This window comes from Sarcophilus harrisii, chromosome 2, assembly GCF_902635505.1.
Source record: "Sarcophilus harrisii chromosome 2, mSarHar1.11, whole genome shotgun sequence".
Lineage (NCBI taxonomy): Eukaryota > Metazoa > Chordata > Mammalia > Dasyuromorphia > Dasyuridae > Sarcophilus > Sarcophilus harrisii.
In genome coordinates, this window is record NC_045427.1 from 586,575,482 (window position 1) to 586,601,136 (window position 25,655).

Here is a 25,655-nt window from a genome sequence, read left to right on the forward strand (position 1 = left end):
TGGTAACGGTCAATAAATAAGTTGCAGGTTTTGTTAGAGGAAAAAAAAATTTTTTTTTTAAAGTACACTTCAATCTATATTCAGACACAGGCAGTTCTTGCTCGGTATAGATGGCATTTTTCATCATGAATCAGAGTAATGATGGATCATTGTGTTGCTGAGAATAGCAAAGTCTTTTACAGCTCATCATCCCACAATATACACAATACATTTCACTTTGCTTGAGTTTATAAAAGATTCTGCAAGTTTTTCTAAAAGTATCCTGCATAATTTCCTATAGTATAATAATCTATCTTGGTCACATACCACAATTTATTCAGCCATTTCCCAACTGAGGAGCATCCCCTTACTTTTCAATTCTTTGTCCTGAGAAAGGAGCAACTCATATAGGTCCTTTTCCTTGTTTAAAATCTCTTGGGTTCATGCCTAGTAGTGATATTGTTAGGTAAATAGATATGCATGATTTTATAGTCCTGTGGTCATAGTTCATATTTTTGATCATTTATTAATTGGAGAATGGCTTTTTTTTTAAAGTAAATTTGATTCAATTTCTTATATATTTGAAAAATGAGCCCTTCATTGGAGAAAATTGTTACAAAATTCTTTTCCCAATTACTATTGCTATTTCCCTCATTTATTCTCTCCTTTCACTCTGACCCTCCTCAAAATTGTTTTGCTACTGACAACCCCTCCCCCAATATGCCCTCTCTTCTATCACCTTCCCCCTTTCTATATCCCATTCACCTCCTGTTTTCCTGCAGTAGATTTCTGTACCGATACTGAGTGTGATTTCCTCTGAACCAATTCTGAGGACAGTAAGTTTCACTCCCTTCCCCTCCTCTTCTCTGCTTTGAAAGCTTTTTCTTGACTCTTACAGGAGATAGCTTATACCATTACATCTTTCCCTTTCTCCCAGGACGTTCCTCTCTCACCTTTTAATTTTTGTGTGTGTGTTTTTTAGATATTATCCCTTCATATTCAACTCACATCTGTCCCCTGTCTATATATTGCTGTCATAGTAATGAGAAAGTTCTATTGAGTTACAAGTATCGTCCCATGTCAATGTAAACAGATGAACTGTGTTAAATCCCTTCTGACATTCCTGATGACCTCCCTTATACTTCTGAGGCCTTTTTTGAAAAATCAAATTTTCTATTCAGCTCTGATCTTTTCATTACAAATGCTTGAAAATGCTCTCTTTCATTGAATATCTTTTTCACCTGAAGGGTTATACTCTGTTTTGCTGGGTAGGTGATTCTTAATTTTAATTCTAGCTCCATTTCTGCTTTCTGGAATATTATGTTCTAAGTCCTCCAATCCTTTAAGGTAAAAATTGATTTCTTTCTGGATACTTGCAATTTTTTCTCCTTAATCTGGAAGTTCTGGGATTTGGAGATAATATTTCTGGAAGTTTTCATTTGGGGATCTCTTTCAGTAGGTGATTGATGAATTTTTTCAATTTCTGTTTTATCCTCTGGACCTAGAATATCAGGACAATTTTTCTTGATAATTTCTTGAAAGATGATATCTAGGCTCTTTTTTTTTTTTTAATCATTGTTTTCAGGTAAACCAATAATTTAAAAAGTATCTCTCCCATTAATGGAATAGGTTAGGTTCACAGTACAAAATAGTCAATGACTATAATAATCTAGTGTTTAACAAACCCAAAGATCCCAGCTTTTGGGAATAAGAATTCATTATTTGGCAAAAACTGCTGGGAAAATTGGAAACTAGTGTGATAGAAACCAGGCCATTGACCCCACCTAACACTGTACACCAAGATAAGATTGAAATGGATTCATGATCTAGACATTATAAACAAAATAGAAGAACACAGGATGGTTTACCTCTTAGATCTGTGGAGAAGGAAGGAAGTTGTGATCAAAGAACATTATCCAACCATTCTGGAGAACAATTTGAAACTATGTCCAAAGAGTTATCAAATTATGCGTACTCTTTCTGCTGAGCCCATATCCCAAAGAGATCGTAAAGGAGGGAAAGGAACCCACATGTGCAAAGTGTTTATGACAGCCCTTTTTGTAGTGGCAAGAAACAGAATTGAGTGGATGCCCATCAGTTGACTGAATAAGTTATGGTACATGAGTGTTATGGAATATTATTGTTCTATAAGAAACGATCAGCAGGATGATTTCAGAGAAGCCTGGAGAGAGTTACATGAACTGATGCTAAATGAAGTGAGCAGAACCAAGAGAATATTGTTCATGACAACAAGATTATACGAAGATCAATTCTGATGAACATGGCTCTCTTTAATAATGAGATGATTTGGTTTTTTGTTTTTTTTTTTTTTTATTATAGTAACTTTTTATTGACAGAACCCATGCCAGGGTAATTTTTTTTTACATTATCCCTTGCACTCACTTCTGTTCCGATTTTCCCCTCCCACCCTCCACCCCCCCCTAGATGGCAAGCAGTCCTATATATGTTGAATATGTCATAGTATATCAAAAAAAGCACTAGATAATAGTAATTATATATATACATATATATACATGTATATATATATATAATTAGTATTATAGTAAAGGTTTGCTGAAGAAAATGATTTATAGCATACGCTATAAATCATTTTCTTCAGCAAACCTTTACTATTAATAGAAATTATTTAAGCTTTAACCATTTTGGCAGTGTGATATATTAGAAAGATGGTGAGATTTGACACTATCATTCAACCAATTCTTTGTTCAAAACCTTGGAGTTATCTATTCTCTCTTACCCTTGGAAATCCTTTCTGTTTCCAAGGAAATAGTTAACTCCTGCCCTCCCCCAAAAAAGTTCTCACCACCAAAGCCTTTTGCCTAATCAAATAGCCTGATACACAAAATAGATATAGTTTTATCAAGGAAAGAAGCACTAAGATACTACTGCACCTCACAAACCAATGGGCCTTCCATTCCAGCTAGGATCTCACAGAAGGTCAATGAATTCAGAGACTATCTTGGCATTTGTTTCCTTAGTAGTTGACACAGTAAGTTGTCACTTAATGCTTTTTCATTCATTCATTTATTCATGTAATGATTTGTTCATACCACTTCTCTGAACAACAATCTTCAGTGGCTCCTTTAAAGTTTAGGTACTCTCACATCTGACTTGGGGTATATGTAGAAAGATACAGGTATACTAGCTACATATTGGTAGTTAAAGATCCTTAAATTTTTTAATAGTATGGAGATAACTAACTGTTCTATGTCAAAGAAAGGAATAGATATCTTATAGGAGATGTAACATTTGCTAAAGAGTCTGTTCATTTAAGCAGAGATAGAAGTTAAATGATTTTATTGTAAGTAATACATACAATCGTTTTAAACTTTAAACTGGTTTATGTTAAATTGTTACTCAATGCATTACATTGTTACACAATGTAAATTGTTCCTCAATATATATTCAATGTATATCCATCCCAGAATCTTTCATTAACTTTAGATAAATCTGACAACTTTAAATGAATTCATTTTTGTATGGAATACATCTTATAATATTGGCTTCTGATTTCTTTTTGTAAGTATAAATAGGTGGTAGAGGTGATGGGAATTGGTTGTAGTTAAATTGAATTCCCAGATCTAATAAAAGATTCCATAAGGGTTGAACTAATTTTCATTATCTTATCTATTTATTGGCAAAGTAAATTGTTTTGAGATCAATTTTGTAGGAAACTTCTACAAGTGACCTGAGCTGGAGAAGAACAGACCAGAGCTACAGGATCACAATAGATGTATCTAGAGAAAGGGAGACATTGATTTTTTTTTTCCTTCGTATCTTTTGTCTGTAAGGTTGGACTGCCCTCTGATTTTATCAATATTATCAAAAGGGATTGCCTCCTTTCATTTTTGTCAAACCATTTTGTTATCCATTTTTCCTTTCATATTTTCTTGCCTCATAAGTCCCAAGAAATTCTTTGGTTTTTTATTATAGCTTTTTATTTACAAAATATATACACGGGTAATTTTTCAACATTGACTCTTGCAAAACCTTCTGTTCCAACTTTTCCCCTCCTTCCCTCCATCCCCTCCCCTAGATGGCAGATGGTCCACACTCATTTCCCATAGTTCTCTCTCTGGGTGTAGCTGATTCTCTTCATTACTGAACAATTGGAACTGGTTTGAATCATCTCATTGTTGAAGAGAGCCACGTTCGTCAGAATTGATCATCATATAGTCTTGTTGATGTGTATAATGATCTCCTGGTCCTAGTCATTTCATTCAACATCAGTTCATGTAAGTTTTAAGGACTTTCTGAAATTATCCTGCTGATCATTTCTTACAGAACAATAATATTCCATAACATTCATATACTACAATTTATTCAGCCATTTTCCAATTGATGGACATCCATTCAATTTCCAGTTTCTACCTATTACAAAAAGGGCTGCCACAAACATTTTTGCACATGTGGATCCCTTTCCCTTCTTTAGGATCTCTTTGGGATATAAGCCCAATAGAAACATTGCTGGATCAAAGGGCATGTACAGTTTGATAATCTTTTGAACATAGTTCCAACTTGCTCTCTAAAATGGTTGGATTCATTCACAACTCCACCAACAATGTATCAGTGTCCCAGTTTTCCCACATCCCCTTCAACATTCGTCATTATCTTCTATCATCTTAGCCAATCTGACAGGTATGTAGTGGTAACTCAAAGTTTTCTTAATTTGCATTTCTCTGATCAATAGTAATTTGGAGCATCTTTTCACATGACTAGAAATCGTTTCAATTTCTTCGTCCAAAAATTGTCTCTTCATATCCTTTGACCATTTATCAATTGGAGAATGGCTTAATTCCAAGAAATTCTTGACAAAGTGTTTGTTTTTGGTCTAAGAGAGATGGCTGAGTGACCATTCTTTATAATAACCTGTTAGCCTTGTTAATAAAATAATTAAATTGCCCACTCCCCCCCCCCAAAAGAAGTTTAGATACTCTCACCTGAGTGTAAGATCCTCTACAATCTGACATCCTCGTACTGCCTCTAGGATCAAATACAAAATGTTCTGTTTGACATTCAAAGCTCTTTATGACCTAATCCCCTCCTACTTTTTCAGGCTTCTTAAACATTTTTCTTGGATGTATACCCTTTGATCCAGTGGCATTGGTTTATTAGTTGTTCCATGAAGAAAATACTCCATATTTCTACTTTATAATCATTTTCTCTAGCTGTCCCTCCTGTCTGAAACTCTCCTCTGCTCCAAATATTGACTTCCGTGGCTTCTGTTAAGCTCCAGCTAAAATCGCAGACTTCCCCAACTCCTCTTAATTCTACTGCCTTTCTCTCTGATATTTCCTATTTATCCTGTATAGAGCTAACTTTGTATATATTGGTTTGCTGGTTGTCTCCCTCATTAGATTGTAAGCTTCTTGAGGATAGGGTCTGTCTTTTGCCTCTTTTTGTATCCCCAGATCTTAGCAGATGCCAAATAGATAGTAGGTATTTAAAAATGTTTACTGATTTATTACTCCCACTACTTTTCCAACTTTATCTCATATTATTAATCTCTGCTATAATTCCATATTGCAGCCAACTTGGATTACTCTCTTTGTCTTGGATATGTCTTATATTTTTCTGCCAATGTATCTTTTCTCATACTATTCTCTGTCTAGAATGTTCTCCTACCTTTTAACCTTTTGAATTCATAACCATCTTTTAAAGTATAATTTCAAATTTCACATGGCAATGACAAGATTATACAATGATCAATTCTGATGGACATAGCTCTCCTCAATAATGAAATGATTCAAACCAATTCCAATTGTTCAGTGATGAAGAGAACCATGTGGGAATTGAGTGTGGATCACAACAGGGCATTTTCACTCTTTCTATTGTTGGTTGCTTGCATTTTGTTTTCTTTCTCAGTTTTTGTTTTTTACTTCTTGATCTAATTTTAAAGATAACTGTATAAATATGTATACATATATTGGATATAACATATATTTTAACATATTTGACATGTTTTGGACTACCTGTCATCTAGGGGAGGGGAGGGAGTGGAGGGAAGGAGGGGATAATTTGGAACAGAAGGCTTTGCAAGGGTCAATGTTGAAAAAATTACCCATGCATATGTTTTGTAAATAAAAATCTTTAATAAAAAGAAAGAAAAAAATGATGAGAAGACTGATTTCAGAAAGACCTGGACTTACATGAACTGATGCTAAGTGAAGGAAACAGAACCAAAAGAGCATTGTACACAGTAACAAGATTATGTCATGATCAACTGTGAAAGATTTGGCTCTTTTTAACAATGCGGTTATTCAAGACAATTGCAACAGACTTGGGATGGAAAATGCCATCAGCATCCAGAGAAAGAACTATGGATCCTGAATGTGGATTAAAGCATATTATGTTCACCTTTTTTGTTGTTGTTTGTTTCTTTGCTTGTGGTCTTTTTTTTTTCTTTCGTGATTTTTTGTCTTTTGATCTGATTTTTCTTGTGCAACATGACAAACATTGAAATATGTTTAAAAGAATTGCATATCTTTTAAACAATGAGGTGATTCAGGTAAATTCCAATAGACTTGTGATGGAGAGAATCATCTGCATCCAGAAAGAGGATCATGGGGACTGAATATGCTTCACAACATAGTATTTTCATCTTTTTGTTGCTGTTTGCTTGCTTGCTTTTCTTATTATTTTCCTTTTTGATTTGATTTTTCTTATGCATCATGATAAATGTGGAAATATATATAGAAGAATTGCACATGTTTAACCTATATTGGATTACTAGCTGTCATAGGGAAAGAGGAGGCAAGGGAAGAGGGAGAGAAAAATTTGGAGCACAAGGTTTTTGCAAGGATGAAATGTTGAAAACTATCTTTGCATGTATTTTGAAAATAAAAAGCTATTATAAAAAAAAAGAATTGCACATATTTAACTTCTATCAGATTACTTGTTTTGGGGAGGGGAAGGTAAGGGAGAAAAATTTGCAACACAAACTTTTGCAAAAATAAATGTTGAAAACTATCTTTACATGTATTTGGAAAAAATAAAATGAAATTAGGAGCCAGAAGATGTGAGTACAAATCCTGCCTGTGCCATTTCTTAGTTGTGTGATCTTAAATGAGCACTTTAATCTTTCTGAAGATTCAGTATCCTCATCTGTCTAATGGGGATAATAATGATACTGGCTCTAAAAATCTCAGTATGGAAATCCTTAACAGAACATAATTTCATTGGGAGCAGAAAATCTTTAATGATTCTTTTATCTTTTATATTTTATTCTTTTAATTCTTATTATGTTATTAATAATTATATATTACATATTTATATATAATAATAATTCTCATTATATTCTTTTACCTTTTATATTCTCTTATCAGTGTCTAGTAAAGGGCCTTATATGTGGCAGACATTTAATAATGTTTGTTGAATAATAAAGCATTTTGTGAACAGCACTCTATATAAAAATGCTACTGATCAGTTACGTCTGACTCTTTGTGCCCCCATTGGGGATTTTCTTGCAAAGATACTAGAATGGCTTGCCATTTCCTTCTCCATTATCTTACAGATGAGGAAACTGAGGGAAATAGGGCAAAGTACTTGCCCCAAATCACATAACCAGTAAGTGTCTTTAGGCTGGAATTTGAACTATCTCCCTGATTCCAGACCTGGAACTCTACATATTTTACCACCTAGCTGCCTAAACCTATTACATACATATTAACATAACATATTTTTGTGAAAAATAGCATTTCCCCAAAACTTTAGGGAGAATTGTTTTCATGGTTTTATATGTCTCTTAAAGATCTGATTTAATTGAAAACATCTATATTCCCATATTTGCTTCTGTATTTGATCTGTTGCAACAGGTTTTGGTTGAATTATAAGAAGAAAATCTAGCCTTACTCAGCTATTTCATTGAAAAACAGGAGTATTTTAATACAACTATAATGTCTTAGTATTATTTGAAAACAGCTTTGACCTGGTAAACCTGTAGGAGAGGATATGGAGACCCCTAAGGGGTTCTAGAGCACACTTTGAGAACTGCTGGGTTAAAACAAGGCTGTGAAGGCCAAACTGAGGAGTCTGTATTTTGTTTTAGATGCAATAGGAAACCACTAGTTTACAGTGCAAGGAAGTCACATGATCACACCCGTGATTTAGGAATATCCCTTTGGTGACTATATGGAGGAGAGATTGGAGGAGAGCGAGACTATAGAATCCAGACAGAAGTATAATATTGCAGCATCACAAGTTTTAGGTCTGAAAAGGGTCTTTTTTTTTTTTTTTTAAATTTTTATTCATCTGATCTCATCCCTTCCTTTTACAGAAGAGGAAATGAAATCCCAAGAGTTTAAGGGACTTACTCAACTTCCTACAGCTGGTGACAAAGTTGGAAATGCCTTGAAGTAAGGGGAGAGTGAAAGGACGGCAGAGCTGAGCTAAAATATTTTCTGCAGTCACAGAAAAAAAATCTCTCTCATCTTTCCCTGTCTCAAGTATTCACGAACCTTAACAAAGCACAAAATAAAAATGCAAAGTTAAAGAAGAAAGAAAGGGAAGGACAGGGAAAACTCTCCTGTTTGCTTCAGTTCTCTAATTTTTGAAATGGAGATAATCATAGCACTAGCTAGAATTGTTGTAGTGATCAAATAAAGAGTAGTTGTAAATTGTTTACCACAGTGCCTGACACATGTTGTTCTGTAGTTTTCAGTCATGTCACATGTCACATTTGAGATTTCCTTGGCAAAGATAGTGGAATGGTTTTCTTTTCCAGGTCATTTTAGATGTGGAAACTGAGGCAAACTTTCCCAGGGTCACACAGTTAGTACTTATCTGAGGCTGGCTTTAAACTCCAAAGGAGGAGTCTTCCTCACTCCAAGCCTGGCACTCTGTGCACTACAGTGCCACCTAGCTGCCCTGGCAACATAGTAGGTACTATATAAATATTAACTATTATTATTCCCTAGTATATATCGCCTTCTCTGACTCCGTCCAACATTCTGGGACTGGTCTTTATCACCTTACGCCTGAACTATTACAATGACCTGCTGGTTGGTCTCCTTGCCTTAAATCTCTCCCCACTCCAGTCCATCCTACCTTCACCTGAAAAACTAATCTTCCTTAAACATAAGTCACACTGTGTCAAATCCGCCCCAACCCTATTCAATAAACTCCAGTGACTCTTTTTTGCTTCCAGGATTAATATAAAATTCTTCGTTTTCAATGTTTTCAAAGACCTTTATAGCATCACTCCTTTCAACCTTTCCAATCTTCTAACTCCCCAGTCCCCTCCACTTATCCAGTGATTCAATGACCCAGCTTTTCTTTGAAGATATTCCATTAATAGACTCAAGCCATTTCCAACAGCTGCTCTTCTCCCCTCTTATTACCTGGAATACTTCATCCTCTCTGGGCTTCCCAGCTTCCTTCAATTTAGATCCCACCTTCTGCAAGAAGCCTTTTCTAATCCCCCTTCATGATAAGGCCTTCCCCAGGTGATTATCTACAATTTGTTGTATCTGTATCTTGTTTGTACAAGTCATTTGCTTGTTATCTCCCCCATTAGTTGTGAGCTCCTTGAGGACAGGGGACTATTTTCCTTTATAACCCAAGTGCCCAGAACCTCAAAGGTGCTTAATAAATGCTTTTGGACCTAACTTACAATCTATTTTAATAGATCTTACCTGTACAACAAGCCCAAACCTTGAAAGAAAATAGTTTATCACACTGGTGGCCCACTAAACTCAAGCAATAATCAAGACTTTAGTTCTGTTCAATTAAAGAATAAAGATATTCTCTTGGACTCAATCTTAATTTCCTTCTTAAATCAGTAGTGTATTGCAGGATCTTTTCTTTCCTCTAAAGAGGACCAGACTTCACAGATTTGTCCTCTCCAAAGACAACCCTCTAGCCTCCACTATCTTTGCCAAGAAAATGCCAAAATAGGGGACTAAGTGGGACATGACTCAACAACAAAAGAATTCAAGATATTTAATATAATTACAATACAGGTGAGCAAAAAGATGTCACATAGGCTAGTTTTTTTTTTTTTTTAAGTTGTTTAAAAGTTTAAAAAACAAAAAAAAGTTTAAAAACATTTTTAGAAAGTTATTTTAAGCAAAGCAGTTAAGCTAAAAACTTTGCCTGCAAGAATGCTCAGGCTCTCAGCAGCTTTGCAGTTTCCTCATGGGTGCTTGAACACAGCTTTCCTAGTTCCCATGTTAGTTGAAAATGATTCAACCTAGATTTCTCCCAGAGTCTAGAACCTCTATCATTTTTTTTTTTTTTTTGAAAGACAACTCTATCACATAAAACAGCCCTGACTCTAGGAATGCTAGCTAGTTTTGTACTCTTTCCTTCATAGTCTAATATCTCTGTGTTTCCTGCTTTTATTCCAGGGGAAGCCCCTAATTTGGTTAACTGGACTTGAGAAGGCCAAACATCAGGGTGAAGATGAAAAGATTTGGTCTCTTAAAGGCAGCTAAAAGGTGCCATAAATAGAGCCATGGGCCTGAAGTGAAGAAGTTCTTGTTGCTCAGTCCTATCTGATTCTTTGTGATTCTGTGGACCACAGCATTACATGCTCTTCTATTGTACACTATCTCTCAAAGTCTGTCCAGTTTCGCATTTGTTTCCATGACATTATCTATCCATCTCATCCTTTGTCATCCCTTTTTCTTTTTGTGTTCAATCTTTTCCAAAATCTTGTTCAGCAAGGAGATCAGAAAGACCTTAGATACTTACTCGTCGGGTGACTCTAAACTCCTTCAATTTATTCAACTGTGAGGGGGGGATAATAAATAACACCTACTTCCCCCTGGTTGTCATGAGTATCAAATGAGATGACATTTGTAAAGTGCTTAACTTGGTTGCTCGGAACATAATATGTGTCCTTTCTTCCATCCTTTCAAGAATCTTTGTAATGAATTAATTTGAGCTTTATTCAGATGTTTGAAATCTTTATGATAGAAGGAAATAATCTCTTCATCTGTTCATTGAATGATTTAAAAAGGCACCTGATCAATCCACACAACAGAGGATTGGATCAGAAAGTAATAAATGCTCAGGCCAAAAGTGTCAGAATGGAAACTGGGAAATAACAAAATTAAGATTTTAGAGTAATTATGTTAATACATAGTTTGCTAAGTCTATACTCAACTAGAAGGGATTTTTATTTTTCTCTGTGAGTTATTGAGTCCCATTTCTGTTTTGAGTTTGATACCATTGATCTAAGGGATACATCCCACTGGGGAAGAAACATCTCATGGGTCAGATCTTTATAGCAGCCCTTTTTGTAATAAGAAAGCTAGAAACAAAGTAATTGCCTGATGATTGAAGAATGTCAAAACAAGTTTTGATAAATGAATATAATGGAATATTATTGTACTGTGCTGTAAAAATGATGAAAGGATGAATTGAAAAATGAAACTTTTTTAACATGTCAAAATAATTGTGGGGAAATAAAATATAATGTTTTTTAAAAGATGAATTCAGACAATTCTCAGATGAAGAAATTGAAACTATTTCTAGTCATATGAAAAGATGCTCCAAGTCATTATTAATCAGAGAAATGCAAATTAAGACAACTCTAAGATACCACTACACACCTGTCAGATTGGCTAAGATGACAGGAAAAAATAATGATGATTGTTGGAGGGGATGTGGGAAAACTGGGACATTGATGCATTGTTGGTGGAGTTGTGAACGAATCCAACCATTTTGGAGAGTAGTTTGGAACTATGCTCAAAAAGTTATCAAACTGTGCATACCCTTTGATCCAGCAGTGTTACTACTGGGATTATATCCCAAAGAGATTATAAAGAAGGGAAAGGGACCTGTATGTGCACGAATGTTTGTGGCAGCCCTTTTTGTAGTGGCTAAAAACTGGAAACTGAATGGATGTCCATCAGTTGGAGAATGGCTGAATAAATTGTGGTATATGAATATTATGGAATATTACTGTTCTGTAAGAAATGACCAACAGGATGATTTCAGAAAGGCCTGGAGAGACTTACACGAACTGATGCTGAGTGAAATGAGCAGGACCAGGAGATCATTATATACTTCAACAACAATACTAGATGATGACCAGTTCTGATGGATCAGGCCATCCTCAGCAACGAGATCAACCAAATCATTTCTAATGGAGCAGTAATGAACTGAACTAGCTATACCCAGAAAAAGAACTCTGGGAGATGACTAAAAACCATTACATTGAATTCCCAATCCCTATATTTATGCACACCTGCATTTTTGATTTCCTTCACAAGCTAATTGTACAATATTTCAGAGTCTGATTCTTTTTGTACAGCAAAATAACGTTTTGGTCATGTATACTTATTGTGTATAAGTTATATTTTAATATATTTAACATCTACTGGTCATCCTGCCATTTAGGGGAGGGGGTGGGGGGGTAAGAGGTGAAAAATTGGAACAAGAGGTTTGGCAATTGTTAATGCTGTAAAGTTACCCATGTATATATCCTGTAAATAAAAGGCTATTAAATAAAAAAAAATAATAATAAAGTATTGAATAGGGAAAAAAAAAAAAAGATGAATTCAGATATGGGAGGGAGAACAATTTGAAACACAAAGTTTTGCAGAGGTGAATGTTGAAACCTATCTTTGAGTGTATTTGAAAAAATAAAAAGCTATTAAAAAAAAAAAGATGAATTCAGAAAAGCATGGGGGAAAGTATATGAATGAATGGAAATTGCATTAAGCAAAACCAGAAAAACAATGACTGCAAATCTACATTGTAAATGGGAAGAAGAAAAACAACACAACAAACTAAATACTCCAAGGTTATGATAACTAAGTATGGCTCCAAAGAAGATATGAAAGAAGGCACCTCTTTTTTGCAGAGCTGGAAGAACCATGGCTTTGAAATATTGCAGATGTCAGCAAACTTGTTTTGTGTCCTGATTTTTGTGAATTACTTTCTTTTCCTTTATTATAAAGGATGGCCTTCTGGGAGCTGGGTGTGAGGTGGATGGGTGGGTGGGTGTTCCAGAAAGCATAATGTAAGGAATTAATTAAAATAATAATAACAAAACAAAACTTGTGGAAAAGTTAGATTTGAAGTCAGAGGACCTGGATTCACATCTTGAATCATCCACTTATAACCTAACACTTAACTTCTCAGAATTTTTTCATCTGATTGGTTTACATTATTACCTTCTTAAACTTTTTTCACTTGTGATCCCTTTTTACCCAAGAAATTTTTATTTGATCCCAGGTATACATATAAAATAGGTATACAAACCAAACTTTTACTGATAATAAATCACAACTTTTCAAGCTCCACATTCAGTTATGAGATCCCAAATGTGGTCAAGAACTACAGGTTAAGAAGTTACATAATCTCTTCCAGCTCTAAATCTATAATCTATGAATCCAAGAATTCAGGGTGGAAAAAAATGAGATTGGGAGAATCAGAGAATAAGAACAAATATTTCAACCCAATTTTTAGACCCAGTGCTAGATTTGGATCATATCTCCAAAGGAGAACTCTGTTTTAGCTCTCCTTAAGTTCTCCTATTGAAATTTACTGGTAGCTAGTTGCCATAGAATAATAATATTAGTGAATAGGAAGTGGACAAATGATTTCATTGGCATAGGGGACAGAATGGAATAAACATTTATTAAACATCTCCTATGTGCTAGGCACTTTACAAATATTATCTCATTTGATCCTCACAACAACCCTGAGAAGTAGGTGTTATGATTATCCCCATTTAACAGCTATTATTTTCAGACAACTGCTAATCCTGAATCCCACATGCACATATTTTTTATCAGCAGAAATAAACCGAATTTCCAAATTTATCTTAGTCCCCAGTGGAAGAAATCATAGGTAGGAACCACCTTACTATACAGCTTAGCCTTTTGCACAACAGGAGTGATGAAAATAAATGCTGCCAAAATTTTGGAAAAGGGTCTTGTTTAATTCAGAATATAATTAAAATCTCATGTAGTTTTTATTGGTTCTAGTATCCAGCAGAGAAGAAATATTGAAACTCCAAGACCTTTTGTATTAAATAGCCACAACAGTTCTGTTTTTATTAGTTCTGACTGTGTGAAAAAAATCATAAGGACCCCGTTGAAAAAACCTGGGTTTTTTTTTAAAGCCCCGAATGACTTTTAAAACAATAAAATAAACTATAAAACCTACACTAGTGATATTAAAAAATTATGTTGTTCAATAAATGTGACATTCATGAATGTGGGTGTAATAGTGTTCAAGCTTTAGCAAAGTGGACCCAGGTCTAACAATTGAATTTGAAAGAAATGGTGTTATATAATTTAGGAGAATTAAGTGTTTCAATGTCCCCATCAAGATTATGCAGTTGTGCTGGAATGCCAAAGCCGGGTCACTAACCCTCTCATTTCAACTAGAATCAATTACTTAAAGAAAAGGCAAGAAAAGTCTTTCATCTATATATTTTCTAAACATTTATTTCATTTCAGATATTTCCAACAATGGGTTATGTCACCTGAGACTATAAAGTATGTTGGGGGAGGGGTGCTGGAGTAGAGTGGATTCACATCATAAAATCTATTCATTAGACAATTTATTAAGTTACTACAGGGTTTACCCAGTTCTTATGGCGGAAAACAAAGGGGGTGGTCATCAAATTACTATAAACAGGCTAATATGAGAAGATAAATAAATTCATGTATGTGTGTGCATATATGTGTATATATATTGCTGTATGTTTATGTGTATATATACATATATGAGTATGTATGTGTGTGTGTGAGAGAGAGAGAGAGAGAAGGATGGAGAGAGAGGGAAAGGAGGGAAGGAAAAAGAGAGTCTTTAAGAGAATTTGAGAGGATGCTTAAGAAGAGTGGATCAGTAGAGTATGGAAAAAGATGTCATCTGTGGTGAGCCTTGAAGGAAAAAAAAAAAGACTTTGGACAATATCCTGGTAGGTCATGACTATAGGCATTAATATTATCCCATTTCACATACGAGGAAACCGAGGATAGGCAATGTGCTTATGGTCACAAAGTTAGCAAGAACCAGGGGCAGAATTTGAGCCTAAGGTCTTTTCTAACTCCAGCCTTTGTTTCAGTAGGTCAGTCTTACGCTTCATAGTTCACAAAACATTTTGCTTCCAAATCCACTAGGAAGTGGGTAATAAAAATGTTGTCCCCGTTTTACAGATAAGGCCACTGCTATTAAATATATGGCAAAACGAAAAATACAGCCTTGAGATCTGGCAACGACTGTAGAAATCAACTGGTCCAACCACTTTATTTTACAGATGAGGAAACTTAGCTGAAGTTATATGCTTCGTCTGTAAAATGGGTATGATATCTGTGATGGTTATCTCACAAGTCAGCTGAAGAACAAATGAGAATATACGTGTATGTAAATGGATTTTCCAATTTTAAAGTCCTACATAAATAAGAGCCATTACGCCTCCTCCCGTAAACGCTACAATTTACAAGTAGTTCAGGAAAGATTAGAATCTGGGTTCAGCCCGCCCTCTTTTCACTACGTTAAAGAAACAACAACAACAACAACAACAAACCCGCCCCCAAACCCAGCCCTCTAGAAATCATACACTTAAAATTGAAATTAATAATGGAAGGGATTTTTTTCGAGGGGTGAAATTAAAAGCTGGTATAACCATCTTAGTTGCAAGCAAGCATCTTTTGTATAAGCAAGATTTTTGTTTCATCAATTGATTTCCAAAACCTCTCCACTCATCGTTTGAAGGTGTGTCTCCGTTTTAGGTGCATAATTTTTAAACAGCTTGGCTACCAACACACATATATGTATAGTGTTTATACATAAACACGTTTATAGACACATGTGTCTATATCTATATTTTTCTATTTATCCTGTCTCCAATTCTCGCCCCTGTCCCAGGAGAGTGGATTTCAGAAGAATGAGCAGAAAGATACCCACGTTCCTCCCTTGCCACAGGTGAGGAAAACTCAATGAGTCAGTTTCGCAGATGGGAAATTTTGACTCCAAACAGCCTCGGATGGATTAAGCGGGGCAGCGCTGTTCTAAGGCCAATGAATAGCCACCAGGGCCCTCCCGGGAATGCGGCCAAGGACCTGTCAAGTCCCTGCAGAGGGGCGTTGGTCAGGAAAGCGCCTCCATGTTCTAAAGGCCAGGGGGACCCTGAGTCCTTTTTCCAAACTGCCCCCCTTCCAAGCATTTCCGTGGAAGAGATTTCAATAAAAAACATCTGGAAAGAGAAAGGACGGAGTTCCGGAGAGCTGTGAGGGATTAAAAAAAAAAAAAAAGTTTGGAAAATGAGGTCCTGAAAAGAAGGCTGAACTAAATGTAAAGAACTCTATATTTGGAGTCCAAAGACAGATCCGATAATTGGTAATGGTGTGATCTTGGATTAGTCACTGGATTTCTTTCCCAAAGTTTTCAGCTTGGATTAGATAATGTTTAAAAATACTTAAAGCTCACAATTTCTGCTGTTCTAGGGAAATCTTTTCCTCTCGCGTTTATTTGCAGATTTGAAAAATCAGGATGTTGATTTCAGGGATTTCACGAATTTGATTGGATTGGGTAGGGAGGGAATCACACTTTGGTTTTCACTAACTTCTAACTGAAATTTAATATTTCCGTCAATTATAAATTCTGAGGAGTCCTTAAAGGGTTTCCAAAAGGTTACCAAAGGGTTAAGTTCTGTTGGACTAGAAGGTCTTTATGCCCTTTTCCATCTTTAAATCTTATGATCCTTTCAGCCTTGTTTAAAGCCAAGGATTTGATAAGATGTTATCCCTTTTTTTTTTTCGCTGTTATCATTAATAACAATAACAGCTAAAATTTATGGAGCGCTTTCAGCTTGTAAAATCCTTTACCTGTATTGCCACCTAATTAGATCACAACTCTACAAGTTGTTGCTGTTATAACAGGTGCTATTATTATTCCCATTTTATGGATGAGGAAATTGGGATCGAGTCAGATAATTTGCCCAGGATCCCACGGCTAGTTCGGAAGAACCCAGGTCTCCCAAATTTCTCAGACTAGCTCTTTAACCATATTATGTCACACTGCCTAGTCCAGGCGGTTGACTTTATAATAGTTTATAATTAAAAAAAAAAAAAAAAACCACAAAACTTTTGAATGAAATTTTAGAATCCTCACTTCCCTATGGAGAGTTGAGCATTTTCAATCCCTTAGTTCAAGAAGCCCAGTTTTCCCCTTGAAGACTCAGTGAAGTGACTGAGAACCAGGAATCTAGTCTGTTAATGGCATTAGATAGTAGCAGGCGACTGGACCGAAAAGTGTTCAAGGCGTCTGTGACTCAGTTTTAAAGTCTCTCACTTAAGCAGTGGCCCCTTCCCCCTCCCTTCCACTCCACTACTCCAGCCAAGTGTTGCTTGTGAAAAGTCGTGGCAAGGCGCTACGTGAACCCCTCCTGCCCAGGACAATTGCCCGTACCCCAGCCCCGACTAGGAGCCCAACAATGTCCCTCCCCAACAGGACCTCCCGGCTGCGGGAACTTCAACGGAGGATTGTGGATTGTACAGGCGGAGGTCCCACATTGTGGACCCAAGACATCAGGGTATTCCGGAACATCTATTTCCAATTGCTGCTCCAGACCCAAAGACAGTTGATTGCTCAGGTCTTGGCCCTGAACTCGTCGTAGTAAAAATGGTCCACCCCAGTCTCGAGGTGGATGGCTCCGCCCGGGCCGCAGGGTTGGGAGCTACGGCTGGGCGCTTCCCCACCCAGCCCTTCCCTTTTTACCACTTGCCCTCCTGGGCTCTCCCCTCGGGGCACGACGCGGGCTCGGGATGCAGACTGGGAGAGTCTAGGACCGCCTCTTCTGGGGCTCACGGGGAGGACCGGACTCAACCCCGTACCTGGATTGGAGGCCCCGAACAGCCAGCTTCTGAGGACCAGGCACCCCGGCACCCCTCAGATCCCGGGGGGGTGGGGGGGGGCGGAGAGTTGCGGGAGGGAGAAGAAGTGGGGGGGGCGGTCCAGGGGCAGGGGCGGGAGGCGGCTCTGGGGCCCGGCCCCATTGGCCACCGAGCCCCGCGGCAGGAAGGGGACAGGGACTGGGCGGCCCCACCCCGAAGCCGGACGAGCCTATCGCCAGGAGCGCGAAGCCCGGATAAATGTAGTGCTGGGAGGCGGGAGGGCTGCTCACAGAGGGGCTGCCAGCCAGCCAAACGGCAGCCATGCAGTACCCGCACGCCGGGCCCGGAGCCGCCGTGGGGGTCCCCTTGTACGCGCCTACGCCACTGCTGCAGCCTGTGCATCCGACGCCCTTCTACATCGATAACATCCTGGGTAGGGGCCACGGAGCCCCGCTGCCGCCCGCTGCTCCCACTCCCACCCCCGCTCCCACCCTGCCTTCCCCCAACTCCTCTTTCACCAGCCTCGTGTCCTCCTACCGGACCCCCATCTACGAGCCCACGCCGATCCATCCCGCCTTCTCCCACCACCCGGCCGCGCTGGCCGCCACTTACGGGGCAGGCACCTTCGCGGGCCCTCTCTACCCCTTCCCCCGGACGGTGAACGACTACACGCACGCCCTGCTCCGGCACGACCCCCTGGGTAAGGCGGCCGGGGCAGCGTGGGGGGAAAGTGTCACCCGCCGGCGGCAGCTCTGGGGCGTTGGCGCTGGTCCCTAGCGAGGGCGTGGGCGGGCAGGAGCAAGCAATTGAAAGTTATAGAAAAAGCCATAGAAAACGCCAGCCTCGGCCTCTCGGCGAGCGGCCCAGGGAAGGGAGCTGGGGCTGGCCCGACTGGACCACCCTCCCTCTTGTCTTGCTAGGTCTCGGTCAGGACTCTGACCACACCGGTGACTCGGATTGGTTTTCCTGCACGTCGTCCACTGACCCTACGATAAATAGGTGGTGGCAATGTGTGGTCGGAACCCAACTGGGTGCCCGCAGGGGGTCCCCTCGGGGTAGTGGCTGGACTTGGGCTTAGCGGCGCGTTTTTGGTGCGGAAAACTTAACCTTTTCTTGCATTCATTGTAGTCGATTCTCCATGGGGGAAGGGATATGTAGGGAGCTGCGGCTGGGCCGGTTTGTGAGAACTCTGGGAGAAGAGAAGAGGTGCACGAAATTAAGTGGGTTCAAGGGAGCCCCCGGTTCCCTCGTGGCATTGATAGCCTCAGGCAGCCCTGGTGCTTACAAGGCTGGACTTGGTTCAACAAGTTTGTGCAGCGAAAAGAGCCTGACCCTTTCCGTTCATACAGGAAATCTTGAGTTCTCGATAGGAGTAAATCTGGTTTCAGAAGCTGTTAAGTGTTTTCCTGGCTGCATGGAGCAGCCCCTTCCCCGGGAGTCGTGCACACTGCTGATTATTTTATCGACATCCTCAATACAGACAAATTCAGGAAACACTCGACTTCTGATAGCCGGGATCCGTTTTTCTGATATTGTTCATTTCCTCTGTGTGGGATGTGACTTTATGGCAGCTAAAATAACCAGTTGCTTCCTATTTTTTTTTTTTTTTTTTTTTTGAGGCTGTTTTGCACCAGTCTGTAGGCTGACGCAAGCAAAATCTCGAAAAACAATGCTAGATTTTCAAAGGTTTTAGACGCAGACCGACGGGACGGACGGACCCGAGAGCATAGGAATCTGGACCTGAGCGAGGCCGGCGCCCAATAGCCTGCACGCCCCGGCAGGCTACATTTAATTTGGCCTGCTTACTGGTCCGTGCCATTTGCAGACCAATTGGGCAGTGATTTTTACTGAGTTCTAACTCGGGCGCTGGTCCCAAGAAACTTGCCACAGTTTTGCCTGATCTATGGCAGCTTTTCGTGGATGCGTTGTTAAAACGCGGAATCGGGCCGCAGGGGAAAACAGACTAATTTTTCACGAATGGAACGAGGGATGATGTTGAAGCCCTTCGCTGTGAAAGAAAGATTAAAGGAGTGGATACGTAAATAACTGCTTCAAGAAACCCCCACTCCTTCCCATTTCAGCTGTTCCAGAGAAAACTTCTGGGTTAGATACGCTAGGTTAGTTAGATTACGTTGTGTTTCCAGCCTCGCTGGAACTGACTCCTTGGGATCTCTGAGGCTGGCATTCGGGGAGGACGTTTGCACAGAGTTTCCTTGGGTTACGACTGTGAAAGAGCAGAAGGAAGCATGGGGTTTTTCGAGATAGACCAACAGGAAACACATTGACGGAAATGTTGCCATAGCCCTAGGGGTGACTTTAACTGGCCTCCTCTGAGAGCCTGGTGTGAAATCAGAGAAGTCAAGAATCTCTTAAAGAAGATTGAAACTTCTTGGTGCACCCTGGTACGCTGGCGAGCCAAATCTTAATCTCAGAAGGACCTTAACGGGAGAAGCTTTTTTTCATTCTCCACAAAAGTCTTCGTTAGCCCCACGTAGAGAAATAGTGTAAGGGACCACTTCTGGAGATTTGGGTATGAGAGTCAATTCCCACAGTGTATTTAAACTCTGCTCAATCTTTGGCAGATGAGTGCTAGTATGAGCTTGGGGGGGAGTAAGAATATTAACATCTCATGCAATCGGTTTCCTCACATCTTTAGAATCAGGTATTGAAAATACTCAGATGAAGAAATTGAGACTTGAAGAGAAATGCAACGCTTTGGTAATTGAGTTCTAGTAAATTGCCAAACAGAAATTATACTGCCAGCCAGTTAATAAATATTTACTAAGCACCTACTGCCAGTCAGGCACTAAGCTAAGCGCTGAAGAGACAAAAAGAAGCAAGAGAGCTCCTGCCCTCAAGTAGCTCATAAATTTAATGGGGAGAGACAACGAGCCAACTAACATACAGACAAGATAAATAGGAAATAATTAAAAGAGAGAAGGTACTAGAATTAAGAATGCTAGGAGAAAACTTTCTGCTGAATATCTGGTTTTAGTGAGAATTCAAAAAAGAAATCAGGATAATTATTAACAGTAAGTGACATTATTAGGATCCCAGCCCAATTTTTGACACCAACACTCAAATTAGGTAATGGATGTATAATTGATATATAAATATGAGTTGTAATTAATCAAGCTGTATGTATAGTCAGGAATGACACTAGTTGCAGCTAAATAACTTGTCACTCAGAATCCCTAGAATTTGTTTAAATAAAGAGAAAAACTATGAGTGTATATTCTGCTTGTCAACTGAAAGAGCATTGATTTGGAGCCAATAGATCCTTAAGTTAAAATCTCTCTCCACAATTAACTCTAAAACAATAGACAAGTTGCGTTAGTTTTCTGAAATTCAGATTTCCCCTTGATATAATGGAAATGAATTACTTCATGAGTTGTTGTCAGGAAATAATTTGGTACAAATTAAAGCACTGTGTAGTACTGTTGTAATTATTTTCCCCTATGACCACTGCAGAAATAGGCCAGTGAGGAGTCCATTATCCCAATTTGGTGCTTTGGGTAGTCAAGGTCACACTGATCTTAATTTTTCCCCCTCCTCACCAACAGGCAAACCCCTTCTCTGGGGCCCCTTCATGCAGAGGCCACTTCACAAAAGAAAGGGAGGACAAGTAAGGTTCTCCAATGATCAAACCATCGAACTGGAAAAGAAGTTTGAGACCCAGAAATACCTTTCCCCACCTGAGAGGAAGCGTCTTGCCAAGATGCTACAACTCAGTGAGAGGCAGGTGAGCTGGGAAACAGAATTCCTTGGAACTTCTGGGAAAACAGTGAGTCTGAGTGAAAAAGGAGTAAGAAAGGTTGGTCCAGGCTGGGAACACCTGATTTAAAGATTCTTAGATCTTATTTAGGTGAATATTGAAGAAACACTTACCACGAATCTTTAAATTATTTTGACACTTTCTAGATAACCTTGCATCAGTAAGGAGGCATTATGGTATAGAGGAAGATACCAGAGACCACCTGTGGCTTGGGCTTGCTATCTTAAGTGATGTCACTTAAGTCTCATTTTCTTGGTTAAACAACTGTTTCCTTAAATGGCATATAAATTAAGTTAACCTGACTTCTTCCATATAAACCATGAAGCACATTAGTTGGCGGATGGAAAAAAAGGAAACACCGGTTAGGTACAGCTTGTTGCCTGTCAAGAAATTAAATTATCTGAAGCTCTTGATAAACTTCTTAAGGCTCATTTTTCATCTGTAAAATGGGGATGATAATATTTGCATTAGCTGTCGTGGTCTCAGAATTTTATATAATGCTCTATAAACACTTGTTAATTTAATTTGGTTGATTTATTTAATATTTTCCCCCACTTGCACTCAAAACAATTTTTCGTTTTTGAAATTTGTTTTTGAAATTTTGAGTTCTAGATTCTCTCCCTTATCCCCACCCATAATTGAGAAACCATATGTGAAGTTATGCAAAACATTTCTATAAAAATCAAGTTGGTCAGGAAAACATAGATTTCCCACTCTAATGAAAATAAAAACCCTCAAGAAAAATTAAGAGGGAGAGAGAGAGAATGCTTCATTCTATAATCAGACACAATCGGTTCCTTCTCTGGGTATGGATAAGATTTTTCATATTAAGTCCTTCAGAATTATACTTGTAAATTTACACCACCACCACCAACCACTCTGCAGCGACTAGTCGTGTCCTCTGACCCCAAAATTCTTCCGTGACCCCTTTCAAATCCTTCCGCCCCCTTTCCAAATACCCCTTTAAAGGACCTTCTCGAAGATCTGCATCCCGAACATGTAGCAACGGATCCCATTCTCTCTTTCTAGGTTAAAACCTGGTTTCAGAATCGGCGAGCCAAGTGGAGAAGGCTAAAGCAGGTAAGAGGCGAGGTCTTGTTACTATAGCAATAATTCTTTTAATGATCTTATCTTCTAACGGGATACCTATTCTGGGTTGTATGCAAAAGTCATCCCCGAGGCTATTTAGCCTCTTCACCTTGATTAAAAAGGCAAATAGCCTTTTTGGAATCCAGTCGGACTCGGCCAGGCGGCACTAACGCTAAAAGCGCCTAATGCAGTCAGTTCCGATGGCCATTACGGTGGGGGTTTCACACACTGGCTATTAAAGGACCACGCTAATTGTTTTATAAACCCATATGTTGTTTATCTAATTAACGCAGGAAAGATAAAGTAATTGCGAGTAAATGACTTAAGCAGTTATCTTTGGGGACAATATTGTTTCTTCTATTGACACAATTATAATAAAACCAGGCAGGACTGGTAGGTAAATAGAAGGAAACAAACACCTTAGAGTCCATTTGATCGGCTGCACACACAATGAAAAAATATCAACTATTTGTAACTCCTGCCTCTTAGACCTAGCTTAAGTCCAGGCTATAAATGAAGAGGAGGTTCTGAAACGCAAGAAAATATTCTGTCCCATTTGCAAATGCAACTGAAGCTTTTTCTCGGGAGAATAAAGCTCGGGTCTTCACTAAGTGGCAGTCAGAGTAGGGGGTGGGGGTAGAAGTGAGGGACGGAGGAAGCGGCTTGGTCTCTGTGTCTCTAGCCGGACTTAGAGTTGTTGCTTAATTAATGTTTGTTGAATGGAATGGAATTGTTGAACTGAACTAAAAGGCAATTATCCTAATTTGGTTACAAGTTTGTTAAAACTTTTCTGGAGGAATCAGATTTGCGGCAATCTACACTCGCCAAGGTTACCTGATTGATTGTTGAATTCTCCATTCCATTCGGTTGTGTATTTGTGGCCTTTATCTTCGTAGAAAATGGAAAGTTCCAGCAATAAAATAGTATGGCAGAATTAATTCACTTAGTTAATTTCAAGGGGGGAATCTTGATCCCAATTTTTACTCCGGGTTTGTTTTTATTTTTGCCTGTCTTAGTAGTGCCCAATTAATAACTGACTCTCATTGATGTGGGTGGGCTTTGCTTCTTCTCCACCAAGAATCTTCCCATAATGCTGGACTATCCTTCTACTCCTCCCCACCCTACTTCCACCCCGAGGCCACGTAACTTCTCTGCTCAAACATCCTGGCTGTTTAAATTTTCACCGGAGAAGATATTGTAAATTAGACTCTTAATTATTTTGAAAATATTCGGAAATTATTTTAGTGTGCTAGCATATTATTTTAAGTAGAAAAATCCTGTTAATGCCTCTAGTGATGGCAGAAAGGAGGGGGAAACCCTGAAGAGATTGTACTTTTAAAAATAATTTCTTCAGAAAATTTTGAAACCACTGGATTTAGCTGGAATTAAATGCTAAATTAGTATAATTCAATTAGGGTGGTATATTACTGTAAACTTTTTTTTTTTTTGGAGGGGGGAGTAATCTCGATTTGGTGTTGGCAAAATGATTTCTTCCTCTAAAATTAATTCATTCCTTTAACGAGCATTAATTAAGCAACTACAACTACATGTGGTGATGGGGTGGGGATGGAGAATTGTCCCAGCCCTGGAGGAGTTCATTTTCTAGTGGGAGGGGAACAAAAATGTAAATAGATGAGTAGATAAGGAATAACTTCCATGAGGATGAACTACTAGGGAGAGAAGAATGTGTTAAACACAACCTTTTCTCTCCCAAACAAAACTTTAAGCTTTTAACAGTCTGCCTCAGTAAGCTACCAATAACAATACTACTTAACAAGACTAGTATTAAAGAACAGGCATGAGTTCTAAGGCCAAAAGTATGTAGTTCGTTTTTCATTATTCTATATCCTACCCATTTTTATTCCTTTTGTATAGGAAAACCCTCAAAACAAAAAAGAAGAATTGGAAAATGCAGACCGTCACTGTGATCAGAGACAAGATAACTGTTTGCCCAGCGAGCAGATAAAAGACATTTCCCTGGACAGTGCACAGTGTGCTCCCTCCCCTGCTTCTCAGGGAGATCTGGACTCCGAGATTTCAGAGGATTCCGAACAAGAAGTGGACATTGAGGGGGATAAAAGCTATTACCAGGCAGGATGATGATGAGTGGACATCTGGAACCTGAACAAAACTGGACTTGGAAATAATAGCTTTTATTTTCTTTTAATTGGAAGATCTCTATAGAAGAGCTGAGGGAAGGAGGTGGGGGGAGGGGGGAGAACCAAAGGAAATTCACTTTCCTATCAGAAAACTAAACAATCTGGTGCTTTGGCTAGTTAACAGATACACGTTAACCTTGATTTTTTTTTTTTTTTAACTAAAGAAATAAGTTTTGATTTTTAAGTTGTTATGCTAAAAATTGATTTTGCAATGATTAAGCATACTTCCCCAAGTAAATTGCCACAACCAGATTAGCAATTTCTTGATTTAATTAAAAAAAAAAAAAAACAGAATATGTAACTTGACAGGTTTAAATAGACTTTCTGTATTGATGCCTTTCCTAATCCAGACCTAAGATCATCATAGGAGATTCCTTGTTTGTGAAGTCTCCCAGGACTGGAATCCAGGTCACCTGGCTGTCACTTTTAAAAAGTCAACTCTTTTTTTACTTTTATCTAAAAGTCTTGTAGCACCAGTCTTAAACCTGGTTAAACTTGGAATCGTTTCAGATACTTGCCTTTTAATCCTACTCCTTTGTCGGTAAAATACTCTGGTTAAGATGCAGCCTTCAGCTCTGTTGGTAATCTTCCAATAGCTATTGACAAGAAACTGTGATAAAGGGTGACAGAACATTGAGAAGAAACTGACACACAAGTTACCAAAACTAATCCCAAATATACTCAAAGTAACAGGTTGAATAATATATATATATATGTAGATTGTAGATAATTCTTTGTGGTTTTATGTTCATTGTTTATATTGTGTACATACTTGACTATCAAAAAAAAAAAAAATCCAACGAAACAACTATGACAACCTGCCAAGTGTCTTTT

General features: G+C 38.5%; 1 protein-coding gene across 1 annotated transcript; it reads left to right on the forward strand.

The window, feature by feature from the left end:
* The first annotated feature begins 18,042 nt into the window (after window positions 1-18,042).
* HHEX (hematopoietically expressed homeobox) lies at window positions 18,043-25,110 on the forward strand. The gene is made up of 4 exons (XM_031956063.1): window positions 18,043-18,498; window positions 21,362-21,540; window positions 22,603-22,653; window positions 24,538-25,110. The coding sequence occupies exons 1-4, from the start codon at window positions 18,120-18,122 to the stop codon at window positions 24,760-24,762; spliced, it is 834 nt and encodes a 277-aa protein (XP_031811923.1). The 5' UTR covers window positions 18,043-18,119; the 3' UTR covers window positions 24,763-25,110.
* The last annotated feature ends 545 nt before the right edge of the window (window positions 25,111-25,655 follow it).